The 19,539-nt window shown below is 40.6% G+C and overlaps 1 protein-coding gene across 5 annotated transcripts in view; it reads left to right on the top strand.

Moving 5' to 3' along the window:
- baiap2b (BAR/IMD domain containing adaptor protein 2b) overlaps positions 1-19,539 on the top strand; it is a 76,831-nt gene that overhangs the window by 33,350 nt on the left and 23,942 nt on the right. For 3 of the 5 annotated variants that reach the window (XM_034119859.1, XM_034119861.1, XM_034119857.1), the window contains 4 exons: positions 8,061-8,072; positions 8,609-8,670; positions 9,968-10,039; positions 11,473-11,610. In XM_034119859.1, coding sequence (XP_033975750.1) covers positions 8,061-8,072; positions 8,609-8,670; positions 9,968-10,039; positions 11,473-11,610 — 284 coding nt within the window. The remainder of the gene's footprint in view (positions 1-8,060; positions 8,073-8,608; positions 8,671-9,967; positions 10,040-11,472; positions 11,611-19,539) is intronic. The other 2 variants (XM_034119862.1, XM_034119860.1) reach the window with 1 other exon arrangement.

Genomic DNA, 19,539 nt, shown 5'->3' with positions numbered 1-19,539 from the left:
TTTGCAACAACAAACTCTTGGGCAGACGAGAGTGGCAGCTGAGCCAATGAGTTGGGCAGTTGGACTAAAGGTGGGCACCTAAGAGATAAAGGGTCTCTTATGAGGTTATGGGTCACCAACAAGAGGGGCAGTTAGGCCACAGTTGAGCAACCTCAGAGGGGTTCTATGGCCAGTCATTAGGCCCCTTGGGTAAACAAGAACCCATCCTTTCAATTGGCAGCATTAACCTGAGCCAAGACAAGTAAACCCAACAATCGTTGTATTCCTCAAGACATCAGCCTGTATACTATGCAGCTTAATGAATAGGTCTCATTGTGATTACATGTAGCTTCTTGTGGGTATGTTTTCGTATTTTGGTTTACTCTGGACTTTATGGCGTCTTCAAATCTGGAGCACTGGGTCATATGAGTTTCTCCATGTGGTAAAATCTTATTTTGAACTGTTTTCAATTTGGCTGACAGCAGGGGCTGCTAGTTGGACACTTTGGCTGGCTAGAGGCACAATTGCTTCAATCTTTGGGACATCTGTCCAATCATAAGAGATATTTTAGACCACTAAAGTGGCCTTTTAGTGGGGCATCAGGGCAAATTGGAAACATGCAACTCAGATATGAGGGTACAGACAAATTGGACTTAAATTACAGGCATTTTGGCCCTCATACCTCCTGCTGTGAATACCTTTTTTTCCACTTGGACTGGCTTATTGGCTGGTATTTTAATATCCAACCAGGTCAATTTACAATCTAATTATGAAAACCCTAGTGACCATTCTCAGATGGGTGACGTAGCTATCCTTCGTCTGTCTGCGCGACAGCAGGACAGATCCACTGTTCCAATTTAGTTTTCCCTCACTGCTTCTGCCCTTTAGAAAGTGGTGTCCTACAGTCACCTCATGGGTTGAGGGAGGGCGCAGAGTAACAGAAGAAGAAACGAGAGACACAAAAGAAAGAGGATGGGGAGACAGAGCGACTTTTTGCTGCCTCATTAGAGCCTTTCAGTCGGTCTCTGGTCGAATCAAACCGCTGCTGCCAACAGAGCACACAGGCCCAAGTACCGGAACTTTGATCCCCCATACCGGCCATTCATTACATCCCACACCGCATGCTTCTTTTTTGCCTGATTTTCATGTTTCTGTCTTGAGTGTTAAATCCATCCATGCTTTCAAAAAGCTGTCTTGTCAACAGCAAGCCGCTTGCCTTTTTGAGGACCAGTTTAATTTCCAAGGAAGACACTAGCGAGGGATTTTGCAGTGTTTGATTGAGCAAATGAACGTGTTAACGTGGCTTTAATAACGTGTTAGAACATAAAACGTCCTTAAGGTGTCGCATTGTCCTTGATGTTGGGATTCGGCCAAATGGTGACTTAATGATGCTGATAATAACGTGAAGTATGGGCTCTGATCTGAGGCACTGCAGAAACAAACACGCTGCCAAACCCTCCAAAACACACACACACACACACACACAACCATTTTGTTGGACTGAATCAAGATTTATGAAACATTTTGAAGGGTTTTTAACTCCTTATCAGTTTATTATCACCAAGCTGTATTATATAGCTGTCAGTATCTTGACTTTTTAAAACTATGTCTGTTTTCGTTGTTATAGAAATTATACATTTGTAAGTCTGCAATCCTTCTTCAATTTTAGACCATTTCTGCCTTTCATGAGTCAATGTGCTTACGAAACAGGGACAGACCTGGTGATGGATCCATTAATGAAAACTAACTGTTGAAAAAAAAATCTTTACCTTCCCCCCTTTGGGACCAAATTGGAGGCCAGAGATGATGAGTTGGATGCCAGGGGTCTTATTGACCAGCTGAGGTCCATGTGTGTTTGTCAAAACAAAAAAATCTATCAGTTTCCCTCTCTCTCCGCTCATGTCCTCGGTCCTCTTCGCTCCCAGCTTGCGTCTGCTGTCTCATATAATCAGTCTTCATTTTGCTCTCCATCAGCCACCCTGTAATGATTATGTATAGCTAGTCATTCCAATCGATCTTCTTTTGAAAAGAGTCATTTTTTCTTTTCAATAAACAATAATAGACAAGATGTCAAACAGAGACCAGTCATGGCATGACATGCTTACACTTAGGATTACACGTAACATTTCATTTGTGCTTAACTTGCACAAATAAGCACTTTCAACTAAAATATGTTTAGTATTTCTCAATTCTCGACGTTGTTATAGTAACAATAGTGATGCGGCCTATTACATGATTGACATTACTAGGCTTGGCTGCCTTTTTTAAAGAAACATGCACATTCAAGTAGTATAGTAAGTATATTGTCCACAGAAAAACTGTGGAGATAAACTTTGGGATTTTAGCCTTTGCAGACCATTTACATGCACAAAAACCTATATAACACTCTACAGGAAAGCGAAAAGCCCAAAATACATAATATGGCCTCTTTAAAGGATAAGACCTTTGACTCATGTATCCATGTTTCCCCCACCTCTAGTTAGCTCAAACATTTGAGCCTCTACAGCAGGGGTGTCAAACTCAATTTCATTGCGGGCCACATTAGCATTAATGTTGCACTCAAAGCGCCGGTTGTAACTCTAAGGATATACATATATATTAAATAATGTATTATATATTACATTATTGGCTCTGCATTGGTTATTATCAGTTCTGGTAATAACTTCATAAATAACTAAGTCTGAAAGCAGAAGTCTAGGGCAAATCATTGAAAGCAAATATTCAACAATTACACCAATTGTGTTGTATATTCTTTGCAAGCTCTTGCGGGCCACAACAAATGAGGTTGCGGGCCGGATATGGCCCGCGGGCCTTGGGTTTGACACCCCTGCTCTACAGTATATTACTGCCATGACAGTGCAGGATTATATTATTTCATGCAAGACTACATATCTAACAATTGTTGATAGATTGGTTTTGTTACAAACCGTGTCATTGGTGAGTCACTCTGCAGTCAAGTAGGTGCTTAAAATGTAAATACTAATGAGGAATTGTGTTTGCTATAGTGGAAATGTGTGTCCTTGAGTATGTTTGCAAGCATCCTGATTCTGCCGGCGTTTAGAGAAACTAAAGACCCAGAAGAGCACAACAATTACAGCGTCAATCATGTGCCTTTCAGCAGGACAAATCTCCCTGCAGCACCTTGTACTCTGTACTCTGCAGCTTTCTGGGGATTAGAGCTGTTTGTGTTTGCTTTCAGGCTCCTATAACACGGTCCCTTTAGAGGCGCCCGCTACATAAAACACCGTCATGGCAGTACACACTTCCTCTCTTTTTGTCTCTACGTCTGCCAGTGTTGAGCCCAGGGGTCATATGGAGAGAAGCCTTGGTAATAAACCCAAGATGTGAGCGCTGCCCTCGAGTTAGCTTTTCTGAGTTTTGTACCTGCTCTCGCCCTGCAGTCAGAACTGCTCAGCCTCCACTTGTTGTTGAGGTTACATAAGGTGTCAATTCAAAGTCCAGGTTTTTTTCTCGAGAATGACCTCTAACCCATTTGGGTTTACCGGGGTTAATGCACAAGGCTTAATTGTCAAAATGAACTCTGTGAGCCGTGTTCTGAAATGTGCTTACCTAATTTCTCCTGACATGTTCTGTAAACCACCGTATTGATGGATCTTGTAGGTATTAGAAAAAATGGATAATTGCATTTAGTTTGCCAGGTGAAATGGTCATGCATTCAATTCAAATAATGCATTTTGTTTATGTTGTACACTGGCATTAAATAGTCTGACATGCATTGGGTAAGACACCAATAGGGACTATATTTTTATCAAGCTTGCAGTTGTTGTAGGGATGCTTTGCTATCTATTTTCAAGAGTCTTTCGTATTCTACAGCCTTTCGGAATCACTTGACATGGGTCCGGAAAACAATGTGAATTCCTCCCCTCTAAGCCTCAAGTATTGTGATATGCTCTGATTACCAGTAAGCAGCTTAGTTCTGGTGGGTTGAAGTCCTGTATTTCACAATACAAGGTGGAAGGCTTTTTGGATTAGCTGGGTGCAATGAAACGAGTACATCCAGGATGTTGGGGATCTTCCAGATGATGTTAAAGTTACACTGATCTGATACCTATTTGTCGTTTACACCAGTATCTCCTCTATAAGTATTCATTTCAAAGGATAATTCAGATTCATTACAGCTTGGATCTTTTATCTGTAGCTTTGACCATCATCTCTAACGGGGTACTGCACCACACTAACTGCTGAATGTTTTAATACGACAACATTTCTCATTGGGAAGACCACATTTCATTGGCTGCACAGTGGTTGGCAGGGTGACCTCTGATTGACCATCTGCTCCACTCAAGTGTGAAGTGATGAGGTGCTGGGGCTCCCAGAGTGCTGTTCTGTAGCTGAACCCTGACCAGCCAAAGAACAAATACAAGACGGTTTCCCCATCGGGATCAATGAGGGATACCCTTTAATTAGATTATAGACGGAACACATTTGTTAGGAAAGCCAGAAATAATGACCAAGGCTCCATTTTATGGAAGCAGGAGGTGTAGTTAATCTGAGTTAAATATATTATTACCAGCTGAATGGTAACACCTTGGCAGACATTTTCCCTCTGTACAGTAACTGGTCTTTGGAGTGCAAGGGTTAGGGTTAACCCTACTGTAAGTGTTTGAGAAGTGAACAATGAAGTCATCATTATTTAACCTTTCAAAAACCTGTGTTTTTTCAACTTAATTTTTCTGATTTTGTTTTGCATTGGTAGTTGCACATAAGAAAGCGTCTAATGCAATATTTTTAAAGCACCAGCTACCCAAAATCAAATGCTCTTTACCTATACCGACCCTTACAAGGAGAGCTTCAATGATGAAGACACATTTTTTTGGACAATTAATTAAAGGGGACCAATCATGCAAAATGCACTTTTTGATGTCTTTTATACATAAATATGTGTCCCCGGTGTGTCGGGGGAACTCACGCAGCGTCAGAAAATAAAACCCTTTCTCTTTTCCTCCGCACCCACATCTTTTAAAAATGGGGGTACAACGAGCGGATACAGATTTGCTGCCGATATTACGTAATTTCGGATGGTGGACCCACAGAGAGTTGCTATCAGAAACAATGCCTGACGTGTTTTGGACGTAATGGTATTTTTTTACATTAGCAAGCCTCGCTAACACTCAGAGCTAACCTGTACTGTAGAGCACATGTGTTTAAAGAGCAGGAAATAAAAAAAGGAACTCACCTTGTGATAAACCTGAGAGAGAAAAAGCATTTGAGCTCCATACTGTTTCAGAAATAATCCTTGATGTGGTTTAGAACAGGATGGCGTTTTATCACAGCAGAATGTAACTTTATCTCCGGTAGAATTCTGATCAGGCATTAGCTCCGCCTCCTCTTTTTTTTTTTTTCAAGCTAAGGACACAAAATCCGCGTTTCTCTAACAGGGCTGCAAAAGAGGGGTATAAGGGATGTCTAAAATGCATGATCTGTTTGTATTTTGAGAAAAACACGTCATAGACCCATAATATATGCCTAAAAATAGCATGATAGGTGCACTTTAAGCCGCAATTGTATGATACGTGGTAAAAATCGGCTCTGCGCTGACGTTGCTGTTGAGTTTCTATGGAGAGAGCGAAATTGTTGCCGTGTGCTATGTGCAAAGTTCAAATGATTTCAACTCTGACCTCGGTAGCGCTGACCTTTCCAGGCGGACGAATCGGATAACAGCGGTATGTAGCAGTGCAAGCTAGCAGGGAAGGTAACCCCATGAATATCTTTGGGCTTTTTACTAATGTACCCTGGAATTTGGACTTTATGGATCTGGGATGTACTTCATTTATTTTTATTTTTATATAAACCACACAATTAATCGAGAACATTATTAACAGATTAGCAAGTAATGAGAATATTCGTATGGTTCATCATTCATGTGTATGAGATCAGATCATGTATCTGTATCATGGGGGATTTTGACGGTCTAACGGTCTTATTTTGGCATGAGTAGTAGTTTTCACCTTCAGAGTTACAACGTTCCTTTTCTATTTGGACAAAGCCTGCTAATATTTAGTGAAAAATATTCCGAGATATAAAGAGTAGTAAATCCTTGTGTGTGTGTGATGGAGGTGCCTGAGTTCAGCCCAGTTGCCATAGCTGGTGGATGCCCGGTGGCTGTTTATTAATGGCTGGAATGGAGTGTGTTTGGGCGCCCTCCAAGAATCAAAGGAGAATTTGAAAGTATACGCAGTGCATTTATCTGCCTCACTACTCCTAATGCCCTGTCCTGCGGCACTCCAACACTTCTACAGTGTTATCGCTGCGACTGCATTTTAATAAGCAGATTGGCGGGGGCTGCTTGTGTGATGTGTTTTTGGAGCGTTAGCATTGACTGGACAAAAATGCCTTGTATGCCATTGGTATATGTGACATCTGTGTTGCTGTGGGAAGGTAAAGGGCAGCTATTTTACCTCAATAAAGTCTCCTATTGCTGAGGTTTTTTTTCATGAAGCCGAACAAAGTTTTTTCGTAAAGAAGACTTCAGAGATCACGGACTCAATCATGAGTTGAAGGCTGACAAAATCGTTCGGTTGTCACTTTGTTTTGTGTCGCATTAAGGGTGAGATGTTTTCTTGCCACATTTGTTGTTCCATCCCTAATGTAACATTTGGTTCAAACGTACTTGTCAGAACATGTTTCCGCTTTGCAAATGTATGAAGTAGTGTGAGCGATTCCATCTCAGTCTAAACTTTTTTCCTTTTTATCGGACAACATTTTTTAACATAATATTGCAAAAGAATGATTTTGATTAAACACAATCAAAAGTCTTGGGTTGGTGTTCCGTCACCTCGGTTAAGTATGAACGAACAAATCCGTTTCACATGTCTGTATCTCCTTGTGTTCTTAAGAAATAACTAATATATCCCCTTAGTCTTAAGTGCAGTACTTGAATATTCACTTATTTCCTTCCCACCTGTGCCACCTACCTCCTGCTCTGACCTTTTCTTAATCCCTTCTACTTCAACTGAGTCTTGTCTGCATGACCGCAGCACTTCCATTAAGCCATTTAATCCGGTTCCTGCCCACTCTCTCTGTCTCCCCGCTGACTGTCCTCTGTCCGCTGTCTGTCCACTGGACCACCCACAACGCCACACCCCCACGGAACTCCCCCACACCCCGCTCAGTGCTCCTTCATGTCAGCTCTATACATTACCTGATATGAGCATACATTATGCTGGAGGCAGATGAGTGCCGTTAATGCTTATCAGTCGGCTCGTCTGGAATAAATTGTCTCTCAGTGCTTTAAGCTGCAGCTGCATAGTGTTTAACTGTGGCCTCAATGCCAATGTATACACTTATTCTACATGTATTGGTGCCTGGTTGATATATATAGAGCAATATCATGTCCATAGTTTGGTAGATGTACAATAAGAGATTGCAAGTATATTGGAATAAGAAAATGTGTTTTTATGCATAAGCCTTATTTTCTTTATTTAAGTGTAATAAATATTACGTTTTATTTGCATTCTATATATTAATATTTTAAGTGTTATCACCTATATTTATTTATTTGTTTAATTATGAAGTATCTTATACGAATAGAAGCTTTTATAATGGTACACTGACCAAAAGGTGGTGTCATAAACACAACTAAAATAAAATACATTCATAATAGTAAGAATCAGGGTCAAGTGATGTAATGTGCATTTTACAGTGTACAAATTAACGTTGTACTCTTTGATGGACAAATTAATGGTGATATAAAATGACTTTTAAACATATCCATCACATTTCTGTGTTGCAATTTCATATTGGCCAACATGAATATTGATCAAGTTAAACCCATGTACTGTAGCTTTTGAACCAATTTGAGATATTTCTTCTAAAATGTGTTTATGTAAAAACATGAACCCAGAACCCCCCGTATGATCTGTCATCCAGCAGCCGGTGTAAACAGGGGTCTGACTAACTGCCTGTCTGTTTGTTTCTCTGTGTGACAACCTGTTGTGTGTCTCATTACTCCTGGGGTAGTGTGATCTGTCACTGTCTCTCCAGGTCTCTTCTCCCTCTGTTCTTTGCTCAAACTCGATCTTTTTGTTCCTTTTGTTTTTTACAACGCATTGCATATTCAGAGGAGGCAGCATGTAGGTATCTTAAAACGACACGCACCTCCTTGGCTGCATGATTCATGCTCTTATTCTTTTAGCTTTTATTTATGTTTTGCTGTTTTCTTTTCTTTTGTTGTTGCATAAGACTCAGATGAAATACCTGATTTTTAGATTTGTTTTTATTTTGCTCTTGTGTGTTTATTGGCAGTAGTGTTGGAAGCTCTTCTGGAAAACCTCCATCAATAGATTGCTTGATTGGCTTTTTGATTTTTCATAATTCTGTCTGCGCTGTTCTTTTGAGTTTGTTACGTTCCGTCAGTGTTATGACTGTTGTTTCATCTTGTCCATCTCCTCCTCCTCCTCCTCCTCCTCCTCCTCCTCCTCCTCCTCCCTCGACTCCCAACACCTGTCTCACATCTGTTCCGTGTTGCTGCATGGTGTTTTTATTTTTGCACGATTTATGTAGCTCTTACATCATTTGGAAAGATTTAATAACCCAGTTTCTCTCTCTCCCCTCCCCTCCCTTTCTTTCTTTGTTTCTCGTCTTTCTTTTCTGTGTCTTCTCTCTGCAGGGGAGGTGCTCTTTCAGATGGCTGAAGTGCACCGACAGATCCAGATCCAGCTCGAGGAGATGGTGAGCATGTGGTGGCGGTGGTGCTAAAATCAGCACTTTCTTAAGCCACCAGTTGCGAGCCAAACAGATTGTGGGCCTCTCTTTGGAGCCTCCACATTATTTTGATATTTAATAAACAAACTCTTACGTAGGCTACTTCTATTTTCTGAAGGCAGCAGTTTCACTTAATAACACGTTTACTGATCTTATATGTAAATTACAGCCATTACAGACTGGAAACACTTTTCATGTCAGTCCCCCAAAAGATTTAATTTGAGTAAATTGGCCAATTGTGGAAACATTAGCAGAGAAGATGCTCTTTTTGGGTAATGGATTTCAATGATCCAAGGCCACCATTATGCAGAGCAGTATCATTTACAAATTGGGCACCGAGCAGATGCTTATCTCTTTTACAGGGACATTGGGATTGAGTGCAATCGTGACATTAGGCAATACAATTCTAACTTTTGTAACGCTGTTCAGAACTCTTAGATAAGTGTGATAAGGGTGTCATCTTCGACAGCACACTTTCTTTCAAAACTCACATCACTAATGTCATTCGGTCTGCTTATTTCCATATTCGTAACATCAACCGCCTCCGCCATAACTATATATTGACGCAGATCAACGATTTCCAGAGACATTGTTTAATTGTTTGCCTGACTGAACATCGTAGTTGGGGTCCTTGTAGATAAAGAAATGCACGGTATTGTTAAATGTTTTTATGTGATTAGCTCAAACCCTATCATCAGTTTTACGGCCAGTCAAAAGACAGCGAGTGTTTTCACCTCTACATGATGTGGAGGGAAAGTAACCGGATCGGATGCTCTCTCTATTGCACAGAGTTCCTGCTTTTTTAGCAAGTATCCTGCTGATAGTAGTTATAACATATGACATCTCCCAACATGGAGGATAAGGGCGAGACAAAGAGGTTCCTTAGTGGGCTAATAGATTGCTATACTCTAACAATTGAAATATATAAAATACTTTTATTAGCATTTGCAGTTTCTTTTTGTAATATTTCACCACTTACATGTATTCAGCTTTGCTCAACCCGACCACACATACTAAACGTGCTGAGATAGCAAATTGACTTTGGCCTGCTTTCACATACCAGACATCCTCCCCTAATCGTTTGGGTGCGACATTTCCGACAGTAAGACAAAGACATCCCTTCCAGTCCTTCTTGCGAAACATCACTGCAATGTCGCCCTCCTTTTTTTAATAATGCACTGTGGTTTAGCATAATTGAACCACTTGAGGTTCAATGTGTTTGTGGTATTGTTCTGAGGTTTCTGTGTCTCTGTGTGTCTTACAGCTGAAGTCTTTCCACAACGAGCTGCTCACAGAGCTGGAGAAGAAGGTGGAGCTGGACGCTCGCTACCTGAACGTGAGAATCCCTTTCTGATGTCTCACTATTACAGAAACACCACATGATTAAGCTGTTATCAGTGTTGTTCGAGTCAAATAAAACTCTTAAAAAATAATATAAAAAAATATGATCATAACAAAATAAAACAATGATATCCTTTAACGAATACTAAAACTATTTTGAATGGTTAAAAAATAGAATAAAAAATACCTTGAATTCATTTCAGTTCAACTTTTCTTTTTCTATAACATATAACTTGGTAAAAGGAGTTGAAATGAGTTTCCTTAAACTTTTTTCTGTACCACGGAAACTGAACACACTTGACCTTCCAGGAGATGGCGCTATGCCACAATTGCTCCACAGTTGATCCCTGCTATTTATTACTTTTGTTGAAGAATTAAAAAACAAGAACATTTAAAAAATATTTTAGAATACCATTTGACCAGTCTCAGGTCTAATGTCCGTTTAATTCTGAATTCACTACACAGTTCTGAAACCAGGTATTTTGTACGTCTATGGTGCTTCTTAAGACATTATAGATTGCCCAAACAAGTGCCCGAACATCTTCTCATGAAATCAGAAACAAAATGCGCACTCTCTCCCTAATTTCCCACCGGCTTTTATCCAAACCACTGCAGAAAGTTACATAAATGACTTCCCACTCCACTGTGAATTATGACTCATTCTGTGAAAATGAGGCATTTTGCATTACAAAAAAATAGGCTTGTTCATTTATGGTGATCAGTAGTTTGGAAATACTCCCAGAAACATTGAATCATTTTAGACGTGTATGTTTGGATCGTTCTACAATGACTGTCATTCTGAGTTTAATGGTCTGAAATTCTGATATATCCAAATGCAAATCAGCTCTAGAGACATTTAATGACCCGTTTAACATTTGATTTGTACTTGTTCATGTTGGTCAAATACGTTATAGTGTACAAACACATGCAGCACACATACTTTGTTAGTTTGTGCTTTTTTTCACAATGCAGGATGCAAAGTATGGACATAAAAAGCAGATTTATAAGATAGAGTGTGTGGGAGAGAAACTCCCTCTGGAGGGAACTTTGGGATTTTAGCCTTTGCAGACCATTTACAACACACTACAGGAAAGAGAAAACTCCAAAAAGCATAATAAGGCCTCTTTAAAACCTTCAGCTAATGATTTGTTTTTGCTTGGGGCAGCGTAAAAAAGTTGTCACCTGTACCACATTTCTGTACCCAATTCATTCTGTGATGCTCTAAAAACAGCCAGAACAAAGGAGGGGCTATAACTAAAGCGTAATCCCAAAGTACCATCCTCCAGCTTCCATTACACACCGGTCAATAAAACAGAAGCTGACCACCTGTCAGGCCAGCCTGCTATGATTGTATGTCCATCAGTGTTATACATCTTCTGTGGATGCTGACACATGACTGTCCTGCTGACTGTGTGCTGCCTCCCTCAGGCCGCGCTGAAGAAGTACCAGACGGAGCACAAGAGCAAAGGGGAGAGTTTGGAGAAGTGCCAGGCGGAGCTGAAAAAACTGCGCAGAAAGAGCCAGGGCAGCAAGCACCCCTCCAAGTATGGAGACAAGGAGATGCAGGTCAGTGTGTGTGACTGCATGGTGGATGAGTATTCATGAAGCGGACAGATGTGTGTAGGGATGTTTTGAATGGTGCAAACCGGTGCTTCTTTGGATCAATGAGAGATGAAACAGATGTCTATGGCTCATGGATCATCCTTATGGCCGGCAGGAAGACCAATTTGTAAAACTAGCAAATACTCTCTGAAATGTCACAAACTAAACTGAACATTTCAAGAGGACCTATTGTTCTCATTTTCAGGTTTATAATTGTATGTAGTGCCTCCACTGTGACATGTCTCCATGCTTTAATGTTCAAAAAGCTCTTTATTTCTCTCATACTGCCTGTGCTGCAGCACCTCTTTTCACCCTCTGTCTGAAACCAGAGCCCAGTCTGCTCTGATTGGTTAGCAGGTTGGCTCTGTTGTGATTGGTCAACCTCTTAGAGATTATCACATAAAATGTGATCGGACTAGCCAATGGAAGCGCAAGTGTTACATAGTGATGTCACTTTGTAACAGAAGTAAACAAAGGAGTCCAATGTCGGAGTCTGTGGGAGAGAAACTCCCTCTGGAGGGAACACAGGGACTTTAGCCTTTGCAGACCATTTACATGCACCAAAACCTATATAACACACTACAGGAAAGAGAAAACCCCAAAAAGGAAACAAATGAACCTTTTGAAAGATGATAACCTTGTTGGCAGTGTTTGTACATTGCAAGGGGTTCCACGGAGCCTTTTAACCTCTTTCAGCTAATTGTTCAATTACAGCACATTAGGTCCAGCCTTTGCGCTATTAATGACATCACCTTAAGCAACAGCAGGAAGCTGCTTTCAGCAAAGATGTATAGATTTCAACATTTATCCAACATAAATGACCAACATTTATCGTTACAAAAGCCTCTGCAAAGAAATATTATCCAATTGTCTTCAGATCAGTAGTGGCACACTCTTGAGAAAACATTAGTTTCTCATCATTCGCTGGGTCTTTATTTCAGCAAAGTCAGAATTATGTTCACCGCGGCAGACTTAAGTGACCTCACGCTGACTCTGCGCTGTAGCTCTCTCTGGCTCTCCCTCCTCCTGAAGGGATTTGAGCTTCAGTGCGCCGGGTAATCCGTGACACTGCTGATAGGATAGGACGTGCTGAGCTGAATGCAATGGGACCCCTGACTGGGCACACACAGTTTGGATGCCAGTCTGCCAGGCTCTAAGCAGCGAGAGAAACGGAGGTGGCAAAGGTTACAACTGCAGCAAACACATGGACTCATCAGCAGAACCAGTCCCAACTGCAGTGTTACCATGGTTTTGGAAGCTGAAAATACAGCAACATTTGTACCGCAGTATAAAGGAGAGCTGATGTGTTAGTCTGGCCTCAACCATGGTAAAAATACAGATAATTAGCCAACAAAAACACCTAATAAAATAAAAGGGATCGAGTATTCACAAAAAATCATGTGGTCTGACAAAATGCTAAAATGGTCAGATAAGGGACGTTAGTACATTTTCTTCTTAAAGCGCAGTGTTAAGGATTTACTAAAAGTATAGAATCCCCTGAATCATCATGTTTGACATACTCTTAGTGTACGGTTGTTTCTGAATTCGTCAATACCCTGCAGCACTTTGCCTGGATTTCCATTTTTCTTTTTTCTTTTGCTGTTTTTGGTGTGTTCTTTTGAAAAGTCATAGCGACCGTGTCCCAGATTGTAACACGCATCCAAGATAAAGCTGCAAAAATAGACAGAGTTCCAAATAACGCAAACATAACTAGGAGAAACCACAGTGCTTTACTTATTTATTTTATAACCAAAGTGCTTTCTCAACTTCTGACTGCATAAATCTCTTTCATTAGTTGCTGCACTTTTTTCAGTATTACATAATATTTGTTTACAGTATCTAGGGCATTTGAGAGGGTTGAGTGAAACATATTTCTCTCCGCTCAGGTAGCTGATTGAGCGGAGGCGTGAGGAGACAGTTCTAGTCTGTAGGTGTTCTGGTGACACATGGTGGACGCAACCTTTACAGGCCATGCTGATGTTAGCTGCTGTGATGGCTGTCAATCGGCTGCTCCTCAGCCAATGACAGGCAGAGAGAGTGAAGGAAAGTGATAGGGAGTTACAAGCCTGTATGTGATATACTCAGAGGTGGAGGAAGTACTAGGATATAGATACAAGTAGAAATACAAAAGTGTAAAAGTACTCTGTTACAAGTAAAAGTCATGCATTTAAAGTATAGGCATCAAGTACCAAAATTAAGAGTACTTGTTCCATTTTAGAATCTTTAATTATTGCTGTATTATTGTGTTCATCACGGCTGGTCAAGGTGGGGGTACTTTTAATGACTTTATATACTACCGCTGGACATCTTAACCTATAATTGTATAGCATAGTTGTTTTATTAGTTTACTTATATACTGTATCGTATTAGCTAATCATTTGTAAAGTAAATAGTAACTATCTTTGTATGTCATTTAGTGGGGTAAAAAGTACAATATTGGCTTCCAAATTGTAGTGGAGTAGATGTACTGTATGAAGAAGCATACAATAAAAATACTCAAGTAAAGTACAAGTGCCCTAAAATCATACTTGAGTAAATGTACTTCACTGCATTACACCTCTGGCTATACTTCATGCTGTACGCTTATGTGGATGTTTTGTCACTTATAAGGTTCCCATAATGTGCTTTTATTTGATAAATTACAAGAACATAATGTATTTTTTTCAGATTTTGACCTGACATTCAGTGTGTGCCGACTGAAAAGTCACACACACTTCTTGTGGCTGTCAGCGGGTTTCTGTATAGAGCGACAGGACAATTACTCTGCTTTCTGCGATAAGCTAACTCTGTTGCTGATGGACTTCTGTTGTTTAATTTCTGCCTTGTCAGCACACCAGGTGTCAAAAGTGAATAATTACATTCACAATGGAACAGGGAATATGGGGCTTTACTCTGACGAACACAGCAAAAATAAAGGTCCAGAAGTAAACAGCAGTTTAATACACCTGGATTCCTGTTTAGTTTACGAATGACTTTAGGGCATTTTTGCCATTTGATAGTAAAGCTGAGGAGAACAGGTATGAGATGCGACTGAGGTCCCTGGCCTGGTTTGAACAAGGAATAAGGCGGCTATTCATTATGCATCTTAATCTACAAGTCCATGAGGAGGGCCCAGAACCAGGCTACTTCTGAACATGTTTGTAATTAAATGTGCTTTGACTCTAGGAAGAAAAGCTTGAAATGATCGCTTGAAGGCTAAATGAAAGGGGCAAAAAGATGAATCACAGAAATTCCTTTGAGTCTGATCAGATTCCAGCTTAACTGTTTTTGGATAGGCATCTCTTAAAGGTAGGGTAGGTAAGTTTTAGAAACCGGCTCGAGATCGCTAGAATTTGAAAATACACAACCGGAGAAAATCTGCCACTTCCTTATAGAGCCCCTCCTCCAACACACACGAACGCGCACAGGACCAATGAGGGCACGAGATAAGTTTGTGCACAGATGGAAGGCTGACAGGCAGGTAGGCCATCCAGTTATTTTAGCCGGGCCGGCTAAAATGATTGGTCATGCTTTTTACAGTACTACGGCTTCCACAGATGAATTTTTTTTATGGATTTTTTGTCAAAGCACTTCAGATATTCATTGCTATCGGGATGTTAAGAGCATTCCATGGAATATAACAAAAAGTGTCTCTCGAGCCGGTTTCTCAAACTTACCTACCCCACCTTTAATGTTATTTATACAAATGTAATAAATCATGTGTTATTACACAGTCTTCTTTTCTGTATTTTAATTAAACAAACAACAAAAAAACGAATACTGTAGGACAGACTCAAAGCTCGATGATTTTAAGGCAGGTCATCAAGTGAGACTCCCAAAAACGGTATTCTGACAATGTATAATAACATACTACAATAGAAAAACTATGCGTACAGTAGGAGAATATGTGGTTTGTATACTGTGTAGGACTGAGCACAGCGACAGGGTAACTCTGCATCCCGTCAGAGCCTGAGGCGGTCGCCCCCCCGCTCTGCAGGAGCAGCCGGGGACGTAATCGTTGTGTAATTGTTAGTGTTGCTTGGACGGATAGCTGGTGGAGCGTGGCAGGGTCGGCTCCGGTCGGTACAAAGATCGATACATGGAGCTGTGAGGAACAACAGCAACACTCAGCCCTGAAGTCCAGCAGCTCCTCTGCAGCTTAACGGATTATCAGGTGTGAAAGAGCCGGACCCAGCTGAGGGTCCAGGCCTTTTCCCATGATGCTTCATCTCTTTGAGACCAACTGAATGTCCAGGAGTGAACACCTCACTGATTTGAATATCAGACCAGATAATAATATTGCGTTCATATAGGCATGTGTCGGGCATCGTTAACAAGCTAGATGCTGGTAGAATATGCAAGTGGCTAGTAGATTTGTTTTAGCCCAACAAAAATAACAATGGCAGTATATTGAGTGGTTGGTAGAATTTGAACAAGCCATTGGACAAAAAAAGTACATTTTGTACCCAGTCAGGTGTGTTGTAAACCTCCATCAAGCTTATTTTGTGTATGGCTGTTACCTGTGTGGTGGGATTTTACTTTATCAAATGTGGATAAAGAATCAAACCATTCAGCTGTCTTTGAGGTATTTGATTTCTTGCAAGAACGTTCAGTCAGTCATACAGAGAGCATACAGTCTGCAGAGTGAAAGACGAAGAGTAGAGTTTGGGTTGCATATTTTAACAAAGAGAGAGGAGAAAAGGGAGGGTCAAGCTTGTTGATACATAATGAAAGGAACATTCTGGAGGTTAGGGAGGACGTATCAGGATGTTCTCAGTTCAACAGAAGTTGAAGGTCATACTGTTGGTGCACAGAGAGTGTAACTAACAACACTGCAACAAATCTTCTTAATGAAGAATTTTCCGAAGCTTCGCAAAGACCTGAAAGCCAGTAAATATAGACACACATTAGCAATTAAGAATCACACAATGATATTATTAAAGTAAGTAAGTGAGTATAATATTTTTCAAGAATGAAGGATTATGAATTCCATTTTTGGTGCAGATCCATTTGAAAAAAAAGACTTCATAAAATATACAATAAATGTGTGAAGCATTTCTGCAACGTTTAGTGTTGTAGCGTGTTGTGGACCTCCTCAGTAGCATGTGTATGTACGGAGTGTGTATAGGTAGCCAGATTCTTGCTGTGCGTCATATTAGCTCTCAGAGGAAATGTCTTGGCAGGAACAGGAGACACCAGTGGCCTGAACCGGGAAACTCACGGCCAAACATAAAAAGAACACATTTGCCTTTTGAACATACAATATGGCGTACACACTTATATTTGTACTTGTGCAAGATAGTATGTGTATGTTCAAGCCTAAAGGACCTTACTTCTTCTTCATAATGAGCTGTGTTCTCCCGTTAGCCTCCTCTTCACTGCATCCCTCCAACTTTTAGTTAAAGGACACCTATCATGCTATATTTAAATGATATATTGTAGGGCCATACCTATATAAGGTATATTTATACGTTTCTGTTTTCAAAATACCAAACAGATCATGCATTTTAGCCATGCCTCATTTCGCTCTATGTGCTGTTTGCTGTCTACGGGTCTGATTCTGCTGACCACGCCCCCCTGCAGGAGAGGGGAGATGTGCTCTGATCAGCTGCTGGGCTGTCAGAAGAGGGGGAGAAAAAGAGATCTCCGTCCTCCATGTTTTATTATATAGAGTCGTAATTCATTTGTTTTAAAGCTCAATAAATAACAAAGAAGACCTTTGACCGGCACTTTTCTAATTTTGTCCGGAAGATTTAAACTTTAACGGACATCTTGACCGTCGAAAGAAACTGAAACTCTGCCGCACGGTCCCCTCGTTCCTTGGAAGAGGCGGAGAGGTGGGTGTTTGTCATCTGCTGGTGGACTAACCGGAGAGAATTACAGTGCTTGCCTCAACGGGGAGGGATTGCATTGAATTAAAGCAGCGGGAGCAAACGCTTGCCTCGGGGAGGGAGAAAAAAAGCCACAGCGGAGAATAAACAGAAGGGTAACCATGGTAACTATGGGCGGGAAGTCTTCTTCGCTGCTTTTGTGGCAGACTACAGCGCCACTTACAGGCCTGGCATATGTAGTACAGCGTCTCCAGCGCTTTCGAGTGGCAATGGCCGGCCGTGGCCCAACCCCACATTCCCCTGATAGGTGGAGAGTTGGCCCAATAGCCGTAGCGCCACTTCTGTGACGTCATAGAAGTGTTCAAATCTGGATCAGTCTGTATCAGATCCGTTGCAGCCCCTTTTTTAGAGATTTGGGTATGGAGAAAAATAAAGAGGGTTGTGTTTTCTGACACTTGGTGAGTTCCCTGGAACACCGGGGACACATATTCATGTATAAAAGACGTACACAAGTGCATTTTGCATGTTAGGTCCCCTTTAAGTGATTCAGATCACTGATGCCTTTTGGTGTAAAAAGATATCGACCACAGATTAAAGTCATCACCATTCACTCCTCCTGCTGAGGACTGATGGTATTATTAAAACTATAGGCGAAGCACATTCACACGTTTACAACGGTGTCCCTCAGGGATCATAAAGCTCTGAGCTGCTGCCTACAGTCTGATAAATCTCCTGGTACATTTATGACTGAGGCATGGTTGGTAGAAAGGGGCCATAGCTAGACTTTAGATGATGATAATGGTAAATAAATCAATCCTATTTTTCACATATCAAAACATCCTTTTCAGAGGTCTGCTCTCTCCCACTGCCCGTCTCCTTCTTGTTGCGTTTATGCTTTTGGTAAGCTTTCTCTTGTCTCGTTTCATTAGCAGAAAGTGAGATATGGTTCAGGGTTAGCTCAACATAGCTTCAACTTCCTCTGCAGGTATTAGTTCTATGAAAAGTCACATTACAACTGACAATATTTAAATCATTTTGCAACATGCAAGTGCAGAGTAGTAACACCAATCAAACACACTGTTATCATCTCATCATGTGCAGAAATCTGTGATGGAAAATGGTGGAATTTCTTCCTTGTGTGAAACATGTGAATGACACGTGAAAGAAATTCCCACCTGTTTTTTAATGCTTTTGTTTTTTAATAATTGTAATATCACAGGAGATGCTAGCATGCTATTAGATGACGGTTGAAAGAGAAGAATACAATTGGATGATTAATTCCATAACACAAATATGGAACCTTTTTTTGGAACTAGAGTGAATATCAGGAAACCAACAAAGTCAATTGGAATTATTGTCACATTTCTAACCAATATCACCAGGCAGCGTGTCAATAATATCACGTTCCCAGTCAAACAAACGGCCTTTTCCATTACATTCTAATTCTAGTCCATGTGAGGCTGCATTGGGAGGTTGAAACACAGGACTATCATCCAAGAGACAGCTGTGTGTGTCCTGTGTGAAACAAAATGTCAAAGTTGACTTATTTTAGCTTAAAAACTGTTGAACCAAAACCATAATCTTTCACTCAAACTAACCAAGTGTGTTTTGTGGTTTTTGTGTTTTGTATTTGAGGATGCAGTTTATTAGTATGGGAACTTACTTGTTATGAAACAGGCACCAGGTATCAATCTATTCCTTAACCCTTTACAAAAAGAGAAATCTAAATTGATATAAAGTCTCTTCAGGCACATTCGCATTGTATTTCGTCATTCCATAATGCATTTATCAACAACAAATGGGCAAGACTTTGTCTAAAAGTAAATGCACAGCTATTATTTCTAACTCTGCCTCATGCAAAACAGTATCCATAAAAATCAAGCTAAAGGGTCAACGTTAAACTTTTCTCCGTAGAGATACAGTATCCGACTGCAGCTGACACGACTCAAGAAGATGCTAACTTTATGTAAATGATGACTGGCATCAGGCCATTAGAAGCCCATTTTCTGTGTGTTTTTTGGCAGTTTCCTTCATATCCATTAGACACAGAGAGGTTTGTCCGGTTGAGTTGAGGGGAGTAAAA

The sequence above is a fragment of the Trematomus bernacchii genome, unplaced genomic scaffold (genome assembly GCF_902827165.1).
Source record: "Trematomus bernacchii unplaced genomic scaffold, fTreBer1.1, whole genome shotgun sequence".
NCBI lineage: Eukaryota > Metazoa > Chordata > Actinopteri > Perciformes > Nototheniidae > Trematomus > Trematomus bernacchii.
Note: the sequence above shows the minus strand (reverse complement) of the source record. Positions and strands in the feature narration are given on the sequence as shown.